This window comes from Psittacula echo (genome assembly GCF_963264785.1).
Source record: "Psittacula echo genome assembly, chromosome: 24".
NCBI classification, from domain to species: domain Eukaryota; kingdom Metazoa; phylum Chordata; class Aves; order Psittaciformes; family Psittacidae; genus Psittacula; species Psittacula echo.
Window position 1 is genome coordinate 5766962 of NC_137759.1, and position 16573 is coordinate 5783534.

At 61.5% G+C, this 16573-nt stretch overlaps 2 protein-coding genes across 2 annotated transcripts; both read left to right on the forward strand.

Annotated features, from left to right (window-relative positions):
- Positions 1-587: 587 nt before the first annotated feature.
- Positions 588-7487, forward strand: WDR18 (WD repeat domain 18; the record flags this gene model as incomplete). Its single annotated transcript, XM_080634094.1, has 10 exons — positions 588-797; positions 1300-1410; positions 1980-2113; positions 2289-2430; positions 2969-3112; positions 3278-3342; positions 3445-3569; positions 6237-6403; positions 7033-7101; positions 7356-7487. 10 exons carry the CDS (start codon positions 588-590, stop codon positions 7485-7487), a joined length of 1299 nt encoding a protein of 432 aa, XP_080490220.1.
- Positions 7488-9416: 1929 nt separating this feature from the next.
- Positions 9417-15856, forward strand: GRIN3B (glutamate ionotropic receptor NMDA type subunit 3B; the record flags this gene model as incomplete). Its single annotated transcript, XM_080633826.1, has 9 exons — positions 9417-9860; positions 10631-11229; positions 11659-12703; positions 12895-13040; positions 13185-13300; positions 14682-14833; positions 14924-15088; positions 15161-15228; positions 15592-15856. 9 exons carry the CDS (start codon positions 9417-9419, stop codon positions 15854-15856), a joined length of 3000 nt encoding a protein of 999 aa, XP_080489952.1.
- Between the last annotated feature and the right edge of the window lie 717 nt (positions 15857-16573).

The following is a 16573-nucleotide window of genomic DNA, read 5'->3' on the forward strand; positions in this document are numbered from 1 at the left end:
CTATGGGGTCCCTATGGGGTCCCTATAGGGTTATGGGATCCTTTACAGGGTGTCCATAGGGCCTGGGGGTGTCCATGGGGTCCCTATGGAATACATATGGAGTATCACAGGGTCCTCATGGGGTGTCCATGGGATCCCTATGGAATACATACGGAGTGTCACGGGATCCTCATGGGGTGCCCATAGGGTGTCCATGGGGTCCCTATAGAGTTATGGGGTCCTTTATGGGGTCCTTTACAGAGTGTCCATGGGGTTGTGGAGGGTCGATGCTGTCCACACAGGGTGTCCATAGGGCTTGGGGTGTCTATGGGATCCCTATTAAATACCTATAGAGTGTCACAGGGTCCCCATGGGGTGCCCATAGGGTGTCCATGAGGTCACTATGGGGTGCCTATAGGGTTATGGGATCCTTTACAGGGTGTTCACAGAGGTCTCCCTATGGGGTGTCTCTAAGGGGTGTCCCTATAGGATGTCTCTATGGGGTGCCAGCCCCGCCCCACGCCGCCGCCTTTGATTGGCGGAGGGAGCAGGCGGGGCGGCGCTCTAGGCGTCCGCCGCGCTCTCTCTGTCCCTGGCGGACCGCGAAGATGGCGGCGCCCATGGAGGTGGCGCTGGTGACGGACGCGGCGGGGCCGTTGTGCAACTGCTCGGCCTGGGAGCTGCACTCGGGCTCGGCGCTGCCCGGGTACCGCGGCGGCAACAGCGGCCCGCGGGGGCTGGCGCTGCTGGGCGGCGAGCACCTCCTGGGCGCGCAGCTCGGCAAGAGCTACATCAACGTCTGGGAGCTCCAGAGGAAGGTACCGGCGCCGCGGCCGGGCCCGGGAGGCCTCGGCTCCGGAGGGATCCCCCCATTGCGGCTGTGGGGATGGACCGGGGACCCCCTCCCTTGAGACCCCTCCCCTTGTCTGTGGTGGGGGTCCCGCTCCCTCCCCTTTCCCCATAGAGAGCCTTGGTCCACATAGTCCTGTCCCCCGCGGCACCTCCTTCCTGGAGACCCCCGTCTCTGTGGTGGGGGTCCCTCTCCCCCATGGAGACCCCTGCCCGCATGGCCCCTTTCCCCATAGAGAGCCTTGGTCCACATGGTCAGTCTCCCCCCAGCCCGGTACCCCCTAGCTGGAGACCCCCATCTCTGTGGTGAGGGCCCCTCTCCCCATGGAGGCCCCGTATCCTCCCTTGCTCCACAGAGACCTCCATCACCAGCATCCCTGTTTCCACAGAGCCCCCCCCACCACCAGTGACACTGCTGAGCCCCCTGTCTCCCCCCCCACTGAATGGCCGCTGTGTTCTTTCTGCCCCCAGGACCAGCTCCAGCAGAAGATCATCTGCCCCGGGCCGGTGACCTGCCTGACAGCCTCTCCCAATGGGCTCTACATCTTGGTCGGGGTTGCCGAGAGCATCTACCTGTGGGAGGTGAGGGGCTGGCACAGGGAATGGATGGGGTCACATCCTGACCACTGCACAGCTGCCCCTGTCCCCTCTGGGCTCAGTAAACCCACATGGTCTGGGCCCTGCAGTGGGGCTTTGCTGGGCCATGGACATTGCAGCTGTGCTCCACGGTGCCCCAAGGGGCAGCGGCTTCCATGGGTGTGCAGCTCATGGGGCAGGTTGGCAAAGCAGGGGGCAAGAAACTCTGCTGGGAAGTGCTGGGTGAGGTCCAGGTCTGTTCTTTGGGGCCTGTTCTTCCCTTCCCTTCCCGCTGAGGTGCCTTGGGTTGGGTATTGCTCCCTCGAAGCTCAACACCGAGTTATCCTTTAGCACTGCTTTGGCTAACTGTGTGTGTGACTTGTGAGCTGGGTGTCTGCAGAGGCTGCTGTGCTCTGGCCACCGTCCTTCTGCTCTTAATTAGTGGTGTAATTACATGGGGGTTACACCGGGTTCTGATGAAGCTGCACCCGCAGCCATCAGAGCAGGGCGCTGCGTTATTCCATGCGCCTCAGTGCTCCTTCGTTGATGTTCTTCTGCCCTTTCCTTTGCTGCAGGTCTCTAATGGGAACCTCCTGGCCATCCTGAACCGACACTACCAGGACCTCACATGCCTCTGCTTTACAGATGACAGCAGCCACTTTCTCTCAGGGGCTAAGGACTGTCTGGCCCTGGTGTGGAACCTTTACAGGTAACGGTGGCCTGTGAGGAGGTCTCAACTCATCCAAACTCATTCATTTGAGGGACAGAGAGCATCTGGGTGAGGAGTGTATGAACAAGAGATCAGCCACCACTTCCTGGAGGTGGAATCAGCTGGAAGCCCGTGTGCCTGAGCTGTTGGTAAAGCCTCTCTGTTCTCCCCACAGCGTGCTGCAGGCAGAGCCCTCCCAGATCCCTGACCCACGCCACGTGTGGTCCCGACACAGCCTCCCCATCACAGACTTGTGCTGTGGCTTCGGAGGCCCCTTGGCACGAGCTGCCACAGCCTCCCTGGACCAGACAGCGAAGGTAAGGCTCAGCTCTGTCCCACCCGGCAGAGTCCCAGAGGCACACGGGCCCCACAGGGTTAAAGCGGTTTCTGCTGGGCTGCAGGGTTGCAGTAGCTGAATTTCTTGGCTGTCTCTGTGATGACTCAGAGCTGCCAGACCCAATGGGTTTTGCCTCTCCAAACACCAGCAGCTTCTCTGCACCTGCCCTCGAGCTGGGCCTTTGCAGTCCCTCTTCTCCTGGGGAGCCTTGGGACCAGCTCCTCTCCGTCCCTCACTCACGTCCTTCAGTCTGGAAGGGGAAGGAGCAGAGCAGCCTGGAGCTCGCTCCTCCTGCCCTGCAGGAGGGCTGTGTTCTGGGGGGCAGAATTGGCATGGGGTGGGTTTGGAGCTGCCTGGGAAACTTGTCCCATGGTCACAAGGAGCCTGATGCTGGGTTGTGCCCTGGGCTCTGTTTCCCCAGCCGCAGCAAGGAGGGGATGCTGTAGGTGCTGCTGCTGGGCAGCAGTTTGTTCTTCCAGTGTTTAAGCCCCTAATTCTCCTGTACCCTCTCTCTACAGCTCTGGGAAGTCTCATCTGGGGAGCTCCTGCTTTCTGTCCTCTTCGATGTGGGCATCATGGCTGTGACTCTTGATCTCTCCGAGTACCACATGTTCTGCGGTGGCATGGACGGATCCATCTTCCAGGTTGACCTCTGTGCCTGGGTGAGTGCTCGCTGCTGCTCTCTGCACCCTGAGCCACTGTCACCTCCTTCTGCAGGGCCTGGGTTCCCCTGTATGTCCTCTGCCCCCTCCAGACACAGTGAGGAACCTGCTGGCTTCCCGAATTTAACCTCTTCTCTCCCTTCCCTCCTGCCTTCATTTCTCCAGCCGGTCCAGAAGGACCGGACCTTCCAGACGGAGCGGGAGAACGGGAAGGTCTTCAAAGGGCACAGGTGAGGGACCAGCCATACTTGCCAAGCACCTCCTTGCCCCTGTCTGCCCACCTCGCCAGTTTCGGTTCATCCTGAGTTGAAACATCCCATTCCCCATGCCAGGAACCAGGTGACGTGCCTGTCGGTGTCCACGGATGGCAGCCTCCTGCTTTCCGGCTCGCACGATGAAACAGTCCGGCTGTGGGACATCCAGAGCAAGCAGTGCCTGAAGACGATGAATCACAAAGGTAGGCATGCCCTTATCAACCAGGATCCTTCCCTCCTCAGCCACTGCTGCCTCACTGCTGCTGCTCTCACATCAGCCTGGGCACTTCAGACATTAAGTGCACGCCTCCAGGAAGGGCAGAGGAAGCAGAGGACGCCTCAGCTGTCTGGAGCAATGGTTGACCTTGCCCACGTCTGTTGACAGCCCCGCTGGGCACTGTCAGGGAGTGAGTCATAGGTTTCACCCGGTCACTGAGGACATCCAGGATCTTCCTCCTTGTTTTCCAAAGGGAGCGGTTGCCCCATACGCACCCAAAGGCCTGGGGAGGCTGAGAGGGGCTGGAATGTGTCTGAAGAAGAAACTGTCTCTGTGACCCCAGCAAGGAGCACCCATGAGCTCATTAGGCCTGAAGTGAATCTGATATAAGCTGTTGTCTGGGATTGCAGGGCAGTGGCTCCACTAAACCACCCAAACAAACCTTTGCAAGCTCAGATTAGCAATTAGGTGCCTTGGAGCAGTGGCTGAGTTAGGATTTAGCCCTTCTGCTGCTAACAGAGGATTTCGTATGTGTTCACGGTGGTCTGCAGTCCCTTTACACTGCACTTTCTGGTGGGGCTGGCACATTGCTCTCTGGGCACTGCTTAACCCTCCCAGAAGGTGACAGTGGTGGCAATGGGACCCTCTGGACAGAGGAGGGCAAGCTGCTGCTGCAGGGCAGGCGCTGGAAGCCAGGCTGCCTCCTTGCCTTCTGCTGCCAAGGGCTGTTTCTAATGGGGACCTACTGCAGCACCCATCCGGCCTTGCTCCACTGGCACCGGGTGGGTGAAAGCCAACAGGATCTGAGCTGTGTGAGTCACCAGAGGATCAGGCATTAAACCCCTCCCCGAGGCTGCAGAGGAGTGCAGATGGGCACAAGCTCTTCCCTGCTGCCCCCCTAGTGCATTCCCTCCCCGAAGCAGAGCTGACACGAGCTCTGCTGCTGCTCCTGCAACCTCCAGCCTGGTGTGCTCAGGAAGCATGCCCTCCCCTTGATGGTGCTGCAGATAGATCAGAGGGGTTGGAGCGTGGCTCGGGGCTTGAGGAGTGTGACTGTGCAGCGGGAGACATGCAGGGAGCTTTTCCTGCAAGGTTTGCTTGTCCTTGATGGGGGAGGCAGGGCATGGGCAGGCGGATGGGCTCAGGGGAACTGGGCTGCTGCTCTCAGATAATGAGTTCTGTGCTGGGCAAGGCAGGGCTGCTCCCAGTCACCTATGGCTGGTTCTATTCCCAGCACTGCCCCAAAAGCCCCCCCCCGCCCCAGGCCCCAGTTCCCTCCTGTCACATGAGCTCCATCCTTCCCTCTGCAAACACCATGTGGCACAGACCATCCCCCAGCTCCTTCGTGCTTCCCCTGCCGCAGGGATGCTCCAGCAGATCCCTCCTGCCGCAGGGATGCTCCAGCAGATCCCTCCTGCCGCAGGGATGCTCCAGCAGATCCCTCCTGCCGCAGGGATGCTCCAGCAGATCCCTCCTGCCGCAGGGATGCTCCAGCAGATCCCTCCTGCCCCAGGGATGCTCCAGCAGATCCCTCCTGCCCCGGGGATGCTCCAGCAGATCCCTCCTGCTGCAGGGATGCCGGTTGGAAGATGGATTATTTGTATCCTCCCTGTTGAGCCCAGTCCCTCTGCCCACGTTGGCAGCTGGTGCACTGGAACAAGGAGTGCTTGGATGGGACTTGTGTTTGCACTGGGGCTGCAAGTGGCCAAGGTGGGGTCTTGTGAGAGTCCTGCTCTCTGCCTGTCCTGTCCCTTGCTTTCACATTGTGCTGCCAGTGGTAACTCACTGCTGGGTGCTTGTGAAGAACCAGCAATTGTCTTGTCTTTGGGCAGGGAGCAAGAGTAAAACAATAGGTTTGTTACAGCAAAGTGTTGGCAAGGAGCAGCTTTGGGGCCAGGCTGGGAGTGCTGGCAGAGCCTTTGCTTTTCCAGTGGGATTCAGGGAGGGGCAGGCTTTGGGGCAGGCTCTGGTCTGGCCGGATGGGGAGATGATGGAGAGGGAGCCCTTGTCTGCATCAGAGGTGCTTGGGTTCATCTCCTCTGCAGAGACTGAAAGCATCAGGCAGCCTCATGCCTCCCCTGGCTCCCTCTCTTATCCTGCACCATTCCCGCTGCCTCCAGCTGGGACACTGGGCAGGCACCTGGCCCCTCTTAGGTGCATCTGGATCCTTTTAACCTTTCCCTTCACGCTGTTGAGTGTACCCGGGGGGAGATGGATGGGCAGGGCTTTAGTTGTGGCCCCTCTGCTCGCACACCAGAGCGGAGCTCTTGCTGTGTCTGACCCAGACAGGGTTCAGGTATGAGGGGCAGTGATAGGAGCTCTCCAGCAGAAGAGGGGCTGCTGCCAGGGAGCAGGAGCCTGTGTGGGTAAGTGCAGTAATGAAGATGCTCATTAGCTCTGCCAAAGGAGAGTGTGTGATAGATCACTGCAGGAGCCAGGCGGGAGAGCAGCAGCACTGATGGATGGCTGATTCTGCAGCGGATGGACAGGCCTCCTGCTCCTCCCCGAGCTGCAGTGGCCTGAGGGGCTCTGCCTCTTCCTGGGGAGGGAGGTGGGACCCTGGCACGGGTCATTCTCTGTTCTCAGGGCACCAGGCAAGAGGCAAACCCAGCGGGGGAAGCCTGACCCGTCCCCTCCTCTTGTCCCATCGCAGGTCCGGTGACGAACGCCTTCATCGTGCTGGCCCCTGCCAACATGCTCAACCCTGACGGGAAGCCCAGCGCGCCCCTGCCCAAGTTCAGCAAACACCTCCACGGCACCGAGAGCAGCGACGAGCAGGGCAGCGAGGGGCTGACGCTGCGCCTGGGCCTCCACCAGCAGGTACTGGGATGGGGGGATGCAGTGGGGAGGTTGTGCTGGAGGGTGCAAACTCTCTCCTCCAGGCGCAGCAGCGGTGGCTGCTCCGTGCTGCTCCACAGCCTGTTCTGATCACCCCTACATTGCCAAACATCCCCCAAGTGCTATTACTGAAAGCAGAGGAACTGAGCCCTGCACGCTTCCTTCTCCCGCGTGGCACAGCCTGTTCCTCCCCTTCTTCCCCGTGCTCCACAATCCCTCCTGGCTGCTGCAGTCATTTGTCCTGCCAGCCTTGTGCCGCAGCCTGGGCTGGCTCTGCTGTCCCACCACCGCGGTCCCTCGGTCCCAGCATGGCCGTCCCCAGGCAAGGGGGGGGTCCTGCACTATTGGTGCTCACCAGGTTCCTTTTGGTGCCCCCAGAACTTCTCTTCTCTGTCAGTGTCTGCCCCCGGGTGAGTGACGTCCCTGCCCCAGCTGATGGATGAGCTCTGTGTTGGGTGCCGTTTGCAGGATTGGCCGTACCCTGCTCTGTTTCTGCTTTGTCTCATGGGGCTGGGGAGGTTCTTTGGCTGCTCCAGCAGGAAGCCCTGCCTGGGAGCACTGGGAGAGGACCTGGGTCGTCTATCTCAGTCCCTCCTGTTTGGTCCCTGCAGGAGTCTGGAGAGAGCTACCTGGAGAAGGCCAGGAAAACCTACTCGCAGATGTACTCCACAAGGGAAAAGGTGAGAGCTGCTCTGAGATGGGGAAGTGGTGTCCTTCTGGTGCAGACCTCTTGGTGGTCCTCTGCAGCTGAACCAGCTCTTGGGGCCTTGTGCGGGTTGGGAATGGGAGTAATGAGCCCTGGAATTCACTGGGGGCAGCAGGAGGGAGTAGATGGAAGAGGGAGAGAACCAAAGGGTTGGGGGGGTGCAGCCTCCACTTGCCAGCGGCCAGACCTGGGTGCCTGATGCTTCCCTGTCGTGTTTCTCTGTCGCAGAACCTGGTGGGAGACCAGGAGCACCTGACGATCCAGGTGAGTGAGCTGGAGGAGGAGGTGAGCACCCTCCGGAAGATCAACAAGAACCTCTTCGACTTCTCCGCTCGCATCATCACCAAACCTGCCAAATGAAGCGGCAGCCGCTGCCCTCGCCCCCCACCTCTGCCTCTCCTTGCCCTGGGGACCAGCCCCAACCTGCCTGGGGCTCCTGCACGGAGCTGGGCCTGGCACCCGCCCGGTGCCACGGGCCTGGGGCTGCGGGGATAACTCGGGGACCGTTGTCACCCGGATTCGCTGCTGGGGGCAGACTCAGAGCATCCGGCTGTGGGAGGAGCAGCACCGGCTCCGAGGTGGGGCTCAGGATGCGGCTCCTGCTCTTTCCCTGTCTCTTCCCTGGCCCTTTCCTGTTCTTTTTGTTACTTGACCCTGCGGTGCAGACGGAAACGTGGGCTTTCTCCTAAATAGCGGTTTGAGATTGGAGTTTGGAGACCCCTTCCACCCATCCCGCCCTTGGGAATGCTGCTTGGCATCACTGCACCCCTCACGGCCGGGACACACTGGGTTCCACTCTCGTGACAGCGGGTCCTGAGCAGCTCCTGCTCCTGGAGGGGGGGGGGACAGGGGGACCAGGACTCTGCCTCAGGGTGCAGGGGGTGGTTTTGGGCCACGGGGCTGACTCCTGGGTGCTATTTCCAATCTCGTAACGTGACAATTTATATATATTTGGATCCAGCTACTTTGGTTTTGGGGTGTTCTGGTGGGGGACTTGGCCTTTTGTATTGTCATGAGCATGGCAGCGGGGGGGGGGGTGAGGGTGGGTTCTGTTTAGGTTTATTTTTTACATAAAAGATTTGGTTTTTATAGTGAAAGGTGCCTGAGGTTTCTCTTTTCAACTGCCTGTGGCTGGCGCCAGGACTCAGTAACCCAGCGGCAGCTCTGGCCCTGGGGAAGGCAATTCCCATCGGAGGGAAGCAGCGCTGCTCCGTCCTCAGTTCATGGGTCCCTTCTTGTCCCTGCAGAGATGGAGCAGGGCCCTGGCTCCAGGATGTGGCACCTGGCTCCTGACAGTTCCTTAGATAATGCTTTCAGCTTAATAAGTGCCGCTTTGCTCCCGTTTGCTCCCACTTTGCTCCTGCCAGTTTGGATCCATGTCCAGTGACTGCAGCAGGGAGCTGGGAGCTTTCCCCCTGCCTCCCATAGGGACAGCCTGGAGTCCCCCAGCAGTGGGGTTGCGGTGCTGGTTGGGGCTCCCTGAGAGCCCCCTCCTGTGCTGCACCCAGGCAGAAGCCGTGTTTTGGGGGGCAGTTTCATGCCCAGAGCCTGCTCCCCCCCTCACCAGCGCTCGCCCACCTGAGCTTTATCCTGTGGGAAAGAGCTGCTGGGGGTCCTGCAATGGAGATCTTGTTCCGGGGGAACCAGCACCCCCTGATGAGGGGCTCCCATTGCCCTGGCAGGATTTGCTCTGCCCCCCCCTCCCCATCTCTGCAGGGGTAATTCATTAGCTGTGACTCATTGGATCACCTCAGTGAACTTGTTGCCAGCTGGTGCCTGGCTCCATCCCTCACTTTCTTTTCCATATGGATTTCGCAGCGTGCCCCTGCCTCCTGGTACCCGGTGTCTGTGCTCTTGGGGCCGGGCCTCAGTTTCCCCGGGGGTGATGAGAAGGGTGACCCCTGGAGAGGAGCAAGGCTCCAAAACCTTGCAACCCCCCCCCCGGCAGCCCGAGGACCCCCCGGTTTTGAGGCTGCGGAGGGATGGGGGGGTTCCAGCCCCGGCCTTTACCGGGTGTTGGGGGCGAGGTCAGGGCTCCGAGCCCTGCTCGGGGAGGAGGAGGAGGAAGGTGCCGATGGTCCAGAGGGAACGGGGACCGCGGGGCTCCTGCCCGGGGACCCCCGGCCTCATCCGCGTTGCTGCGTGTGCCCGGGGCTGCGGGACGGGACCGGAGACATCCGCCCCCCCCCCGCTCTGCTCCGGGCCCCTCCCCGCGCCCGCCCCGCGCCGCTCCCTCCCCCGGCCCGCCCCGTCGGGGCGCAGCGCGGCGGGGCCGGTAGCGGCGGGCGCATGGCGGGGCTGCGGGCGCTGTGGCTGCTGGCGGCGCTGGGAGCGGCGGGGGGGCACCCGCAGCCCTGCCGCGTCCCGGCCCCCCCCGGCCCCGCCGTGCGCCTCGGGGCGCTGCTGCCGCCCGGCTCCCCCCGCCGCGCCCGGCTCCGCGCCGCGCTGGCCAGAGCCGCTGGTGCCGGTACCGGTGCCGGTGCCAGCCCCGGGGGGACGCCGCTGCCCTCGAACCTCAGCCTGGAGGTGGTGGCGGGCGGCCCGGCCGCGCGGGACCCGCACTCGCTGGCGCGGTGGCTTTGCGGGGCGCTGGCGGGGCGCGGCGTTGCCGCCGTCCTGGCGCTGCCCCGGTCCCGGCGGGAGCTGCTCCTGCTCGACTTCCTCGCCGCCGCCCTGGAGATCCCCGTCCTCAGCCTCCTGGACACCCGCGGGCTCCTGCCCGTCCGAGCGCAGGTAGGACCCGCACCCGCCGCGCCGGGCACCGAGGGCATCGGGAGCAGGTCCCCGGCCCGGCTCCGTGCCTGCTCCTGTCTCAGCGCTCGTCCCGGCTCCATCCAAGCTCTGTCTCTCAAAAGCGGGTCGCAAACCGGCTCCTCTCCCGATCCTGATTCCAGCTCCAGCCCCGGCTCTATCCCAGCTCCTCGCACTTGCTGCATCCCGGCTCCATCCCAGCTCTGTCCTGGCTCCTTCCCGGCTTCCATCTCAGCCCTATCCCACCCCCATTCCCATCTCCATCCCAGCTCTATCCTGAACACCCATCCTTTGTCTATCCCAGCCTCATTCCGGGTCTCCTCCTAGCTTCATCCTGTCCCCCATCGCAGCAATATCCCAGCCCCCCTCCTGGCCGCCGTTCCAGCCCCATCCTGGCTTTATCCCAACCTCCATCCCAGCTCTATCCTGGCTCCATCCCAGCTCCCATCTCATCTCTCATGGCCCCCTGCCCGACTTTATCCCAGCCCCATCCCAGCTCTCAGCCCAAGGCAACTTCCCTGGCTGCTCCAGCAGCCCTGCATCCCCCAAGCCCCAGTCCCGACCCCAGGGATGTGCCTGGTGCTGGATCCCCTCAGTCCCCTGTGCTGGATGGGGCAGGGAATGGGCAGAGCACGGGCAGGGAGCATGGGGTGGCTCCAGGGCAGGAGGGACCTTGGCTGGTGCTGCCTTTGGGCTCTTCCCGTGGGCAGGAGCCAGGCAGGGGCACAGCCACAAACCCTCTGTGTCAGCAGAGCCCCTTCCACTTCCATGTGGACCGGCAGAGCTCACTGGAGACGCTGGTGGATGTGGTGGTGAGCATCCTGCAGGCCAACGACTGGCACAAGACCAACCTGGTGCTCTGCCACCCCTGGGACGTCTCCGGCTTCCTCAGCCTCTGGGCCCGTCGCTCCCAGCTCTTGCTCCGCACCATCCTGGACCTCGGTTACCTGGATGAGCCCAGGGCCTCCCGCTACCTCCAGCAGCACCGGGAGCACTTCAGGGCCCTCTCCAGCCCGGTGCTGGTGCTCGGCTGCGACCTGCAGCGCGCCCGGCTCATCTTCCGCACGGCCGAGGAGTCGGGGCTGCTGCCGCAGGAGCTTCACTGGGTGCTGGGGTCCCCGCTCAGCGCCGGCGAGCTGCAGACCGAGGGGCTGCCCCTGGGGCTGCTGGCTTACGGGGAGCTCAACCCGCCGCCGCTGGAGCTCTTCATCCAGGACGTGGTGGAGCTGGTGGCCCACGCCGTCAGCAGCGCATCCCGCATGCGGCCCGGCCCCGCTGTGCTGCACACCACAGGGAACTGCAGCAACGGGCACCCGGTGGGCGGCGAGGCCCCAGGGATCATCCTGTCCCGGTAAGGGAGGTGCTGGAGATGCCCCTTTCCTTGGCCCCATCACATTGGGGTGCCCCTCTCCCCAGCTCCATCACATTGGGGTGCCCCTGTCCCCAGCTCCATCACATTGGGGTGCCCCTTTCTCCGTCTCCATCATATCGGGGTGCCTGGGAGGGGGGGCGAGGGTGGAGCTGGGGTGTGCAGAGCCCTGTGTGGGGGTCCCTGGTGGGGCTCAGCACCCTCCAGGACACGCTGCGTGCTGGCTGCATGGGGGAGATGTGTCACTTCCCATCTCCCTTAATGCGTCCCAAGCACGGTTGCTCCATTGCCATCAATAACACCCAGTCCTGCCAGCGCAGCGAGGTGCAGCGGGGCCGGGTCCTGCCGGTGCCCGAGTCAGGCTCATGGCTCCCAGCTCCTGTGACCCCCCCCCGTCCCCTTCCCCTCCAGGTTCCTGTCCAACGCCTCCTTCCAGGGCCGCACGGGGCCGGTGCGGGTGCAGAGCGCGAGGCTGGTGCGGCCGGAGCAGCGCTTCCACGTGTGGCGCCTGCAGCGGGACCCGTGGGGGGCCCCGGCCTGGGGCACGGTGGGATCCTGGCATCGCGGGAGGCTGGAGCTGGAGGAGGGCGCGCGGCAGAGCCAGCGCCACGGCCCCGGCGAGGCGGCCGCGGGCAGCCGGCGGCGGCTGCGCGTGGTGACGCTGGTGGAGCATCCGTTCGTCTTCACCAGGGAGGTGGACGAGGACGAGAGCTGCCCCGTTGGGCAGCTCTGCCTGGACCCCGGCACCAACGACTCGGCTGTGCTGGATGCCCTCTTTGAGGAGCTGGGTGCCGGCAACGGCTCGGTGCCGCGGGCGTACAAGAAGTGCTGCTACGGGTACTGCATCGACCTGCTGGAGAAGCTGGCGGAGGACATGAGCTTCGCCTTTGAGCTCTACATTGTGGGCGATGGGAAATATGGGGCCTGGAAGAACGGGCGCTGGACGGGGCTGGTGGGGGACCTGCTCAGCGGCACGGCCCACATGGCCGTCACCTCCTTCAGCATCAACTCAGCGCGCAGCAAAGTCATCGACTTCACCAGCCCTTTCTTCTCCACCAGCCTGGGCATCCTGGTGAGGACCAAGGACACGGCGTCGCCCATCGGGGCCTTCATGTGGCCCTTGCACTGGACCATGTGGGTGGGCATCTTCGTGGCCCTGCACATGACGGCCCTCTTCCTCACCCTGTACGAGTGGAAGAGCCCCTATGGCATGACCCCGCTCGGCCGCAACCGCATGAAGATCTTCTCCTACTCCTCAGCCCTCAACCTCTGCTACGCCATCCTCTTTGGGCGCACCGTGTCCAGCAAGACGCCCAAGTGCTGCACCGGCCGCTTCCTTATGAACCTCTGGGCCATCTTCTGCCTCCTGGTGCTCTCCAGCTACACGGCCAACCTGGCGGCCGTCATGGTGGGGGACAAGACCTTCGAGGAGCTCTCAGGCATCCACGACCCGAAGGTGGGAGAGGGTCCGGGCTGCTTCGGATGGGGTGAGAGCAGGGTCCAGGGAAGGGGGATCTGCCCCTGCTGCACCTTCCCTGATGGGATGCGCGTTAAAGGTCCCCACAGCCCAGGTCCTGCTCAGGGCTTGGGATGCGCCCCCGGGGAGCTGGGGCTGCTCCCGACTGATGCTCTGGTGCCTCCTTCCAGCTGCATCACCCCTCGCAGGGCTTCTGCTTCGGCACCGTGTGGGAGAGCAGCGCCGAGGAGTACATCAAGAAGAGCTTCCCCGAGATGCACGAGCACATGCAGCGCCACAACGTCCCCAACACCCCCGCCGGCGTCACCATGCTCAAGTGAGGGCCCAGGACAGCTTTTTGAGGGGGGTCCCCCCCGCTTTTACCCCTCCCAGGGCAGGTTTTGCCTCATTCCTTCAGGCCTTGCATCCCCCTCAGCCCTGGGGCAGCCGCAGCCCTGAGGGTGCCCCTGTGCTGGTGCAGGACGGAGCCCCCCAAGCTCAACGCCTTCATCATGGACAAGTCGCTGCTGGACTATGAGGTCTCCATTGACTCTGACTGCAAACTGCTCACCGTGGGGAAACCCTTCGCCATTGAAGGTCTGGGGGGGAATGGGGAGATGTCGGGGGGGGGCACAGGACTCTGTGTATGTGTGTGTGTTGGGGTGTGTGTGTATGAGTTTGTGTGTGTGCGTGTGCATCTGTATGTGTCTGTATGTGTCTGTATGTGTCTGTATGTGTCTGTGTGTGTCTCTGTGTGTCTGTATAGAATCATAGAATCATAGAATAGTTAGGGTTGGAAAGGACCTTAAGATCATCCAGTTCCAACCCCCCTGCCATGGGCAGGGACACCCCACAATGTGTCTCTGTGTGTCTCTGTGTGTCTGTGTGTCTGTATGTATCTGTACATGTACGTGTCTGTATGTGTCTGTATGTGTCTGTATGTATCTGTACATGTCTGTATGTGTCTGTACGTGTCTGTATGTGTCTGTATGTGTCTGTATGTATCTGTACATGTCTGTATGTGTCTGTACGTGTCTGTATGTGTCTGTATGTGTCTGTATGTATCTGTACATGTCTGTATGTGTCTGTACGTGTCTGTATGTGTCTGTATGTGTCTGTATGTATCTGTACATGTCTGTATGTGTCTGTACGTGTCTGTACGTGTCTGTATGTGTCTGTATGTATCTGTACATGTCTGTATGTATCTGTACGTGTCTGTATCTGTCTGTATGTGTCTGTATGTGTCTGTCTCTGTCTGTATGTATCTGTATGTGTCTGTATGTGTCTGTACATGTCTGTATGTGTCTGTATGTATCTGTACATGTCTGTGTGTGTCTGTATGTATCTGTACATGTCTGTATGTGTCTGTATCTGTCTGTATGTATCTGTATGTGTCTGTATGTGTCTGTATGTGTCTGTATGTGTCTGTATGTATCTGTACGTGTCTGTATCTGTCTGTATGTGTCTGTATGTGTCTGTGTGTGTCTGTATGTGTCTGTATGTGTCTGTATGTGTCTGTATGTATCTGTACATGTCTGTATGTGTCTGTGTGTCTGTATCTGTCTGTATGTGTCTGTGTGTGTCTGTATGTGTCTGTATGTGTCTGTATGTGTCTGTATGTGTCTGTACGTGTCTGTATGTGTCTGTATCTGTCTGTATGTATCTGTATGTGTCTGTATGTGTCTGTATGTGTCTGTATGTGTCTGTATGTGTCTGTATGTATCTGTACGTGTCTGTATGTGTCTGTATGTGTCTGTATGTGTCTGTATGTGTCTGTATGTGTCTGTACGTGTCTGTATCTGTCTGTATGTGTCTGTATGTATCTGTATCTGTCTGTATGTGTCTGTATCTGTCTGTATGTGTCTGTGTGTCTGTGTGTGTCTCTGTGTGTTTGTGCTCTGCCCGTGGCTCCCGGGGGCCGTGCCTGGGGGATGCTGCCCCGCTCCATGGCTCCCCAGCGCTGTCTCCCGGGGGCCAGGCTACGGCATCGGCCTCCCGCAGAACTCGCCGCTCACCTCCAACATCTCCAAGCTCATCAGCTGGTACAAGTCCTCCGGCTTCATCGACCTCCTCCATGACAAGTGGTACAAGATGGTGCCGTGCGGGAAGCGCGTCCTCGCTGTCACCGAGGTGCTGGGCTCACGGGGGGGTCGGGGGAGGCTCTGGGGTTCTGATCCCTGCACAGCCCAGCCCAACCGGCCCCCTTTGTTACCCCCATAGACCCTGCAGATGGGGATCTACCACTTCTCAGGGCTCTTCGTGCTGCTCTGCATCGGGCTCAGCACCTCGCTGCTCACCTCGCTGGGCGAACACGTCTTCTACCGCCTTGTCCTGCCCCACATCAAGCGCAAGAAGAAGTTCAGCTACTGGCTGCACACGAGCCAGGTGCTGCTGCTCCCTCTCCCCTTGCTCATCCCTCCTCCGGTCCCCAGCTCACGCACCCTTTGTTCCCCACAGAAAATCCACCGGGCTCTGAACATGGGTACGGAGGAGCAGGAGAGCCAAAAGCTGAGCTTGGAGCAGAGGTACGGCCGCAGCCGGTGCTGCCCCACTCCTCCTTTAGATTTGGAGTGGATACAAGAACAATTCCTCCCCCAAAGGGTGCTGAGGCGCTGGCCCAGGGTGCCCAGAGAAGCTGTGGCTGCCCCATCCCTGGCAGTGTTCAAGGCCAGGTTGGACACAGGGGCTTGGAGCAAGCTGCTCCAGTGGAAGGGGTCCCTGCCCGTGGCACTGGAGGAGCTTTAAGGTCCCTTCAGCCCAATCCAGGCTGGGATTCTGTGATCCTAAAGCTCTTTTCCACCCCGGTTCATTCCATGCTTCTATTCCTCATCGTGGGCACCCCCTGTTATGGGGGGGGCTCCCTGCTCAACCCTCGCACCCCTCCCAAGGAGCGCCCTGCAGCCGAGGCCCTGGAGCACGCGGCGGGTGCGCTTCCAGCTGGACAGCAAAGCCCCCCCCGAGGGCGAGGAGCCCCCCGGGAACGGGGCCCTGGAGCGGGAGCTGCGGGAGCTGGAGCGGAGCATCCGGGAGCTGCGGGAGCGGCTGCGCACGGCGCTGGCCAGGAGGAGCGAGCTGGTGGCTGCGCTGGGCACGGCCAAGGGCGGCCGGGTGCTGCCTGCGCCCATGGGCACCGAGGAGCCCCCCGAGAGGTGACGCGGGCAGGGACCGGGCTGGGGAGCCCCAAAACACCCCAAAGGGAGGGGTGGTCCCGTCCCTCGGAGCGGGAGCAAAGGGATGAGGGATGGAAGGAAAAGGGCTTTGGGATAGGAGGATGGAGAAGGGGGTGTCCTGGGGCTGCCTTCCCCCCTCCGCCCAGCTCCTTCATCTCCCCTTCCTGGGGGTTAAACTGCAGGCAGCAGCCTTAGCTGAGGGGTTTAGTTTGGGATGGGGGTTTGGGCAGTGATGGGATGTGAGGATTGGGATGGGGGTTTGGGCAGTGATGGGATGTGAGGTTTGGGATGGGGGTTTGGGCAGTGATGGGATGTGAGGATTGGGATGAGGGTTTGGGCAGTGATGGGATGTGAGGATTGGGATGGGGGTTTGGGCAGTGATGGGATGTGAGGATTGGGATGGGGGTTTGGGCAGTGATGGGATGTGAGGATTGGGATGGGGGTTTGGGCAGTGATGGGATGTGAGGATTGGGATGGGGGTTTGGGCAGTGATGGGATGTGAGGATTGGGATGGGGGTTTGGGCAGTGATGGGATGTGAGGATTGGGATGGGGGTTTGGGCAGTGATGGGATGTGAGGATTGGGATGGGGGTTTGGGCAGTGATGGGATGTGAGGATTGGGATGGGGGTTTGGGCAGTGATGGGATGTGAGGATTGGGATGGGGGTTTGGGCAGTGATGGGATGTGAGGATTGGGATGGG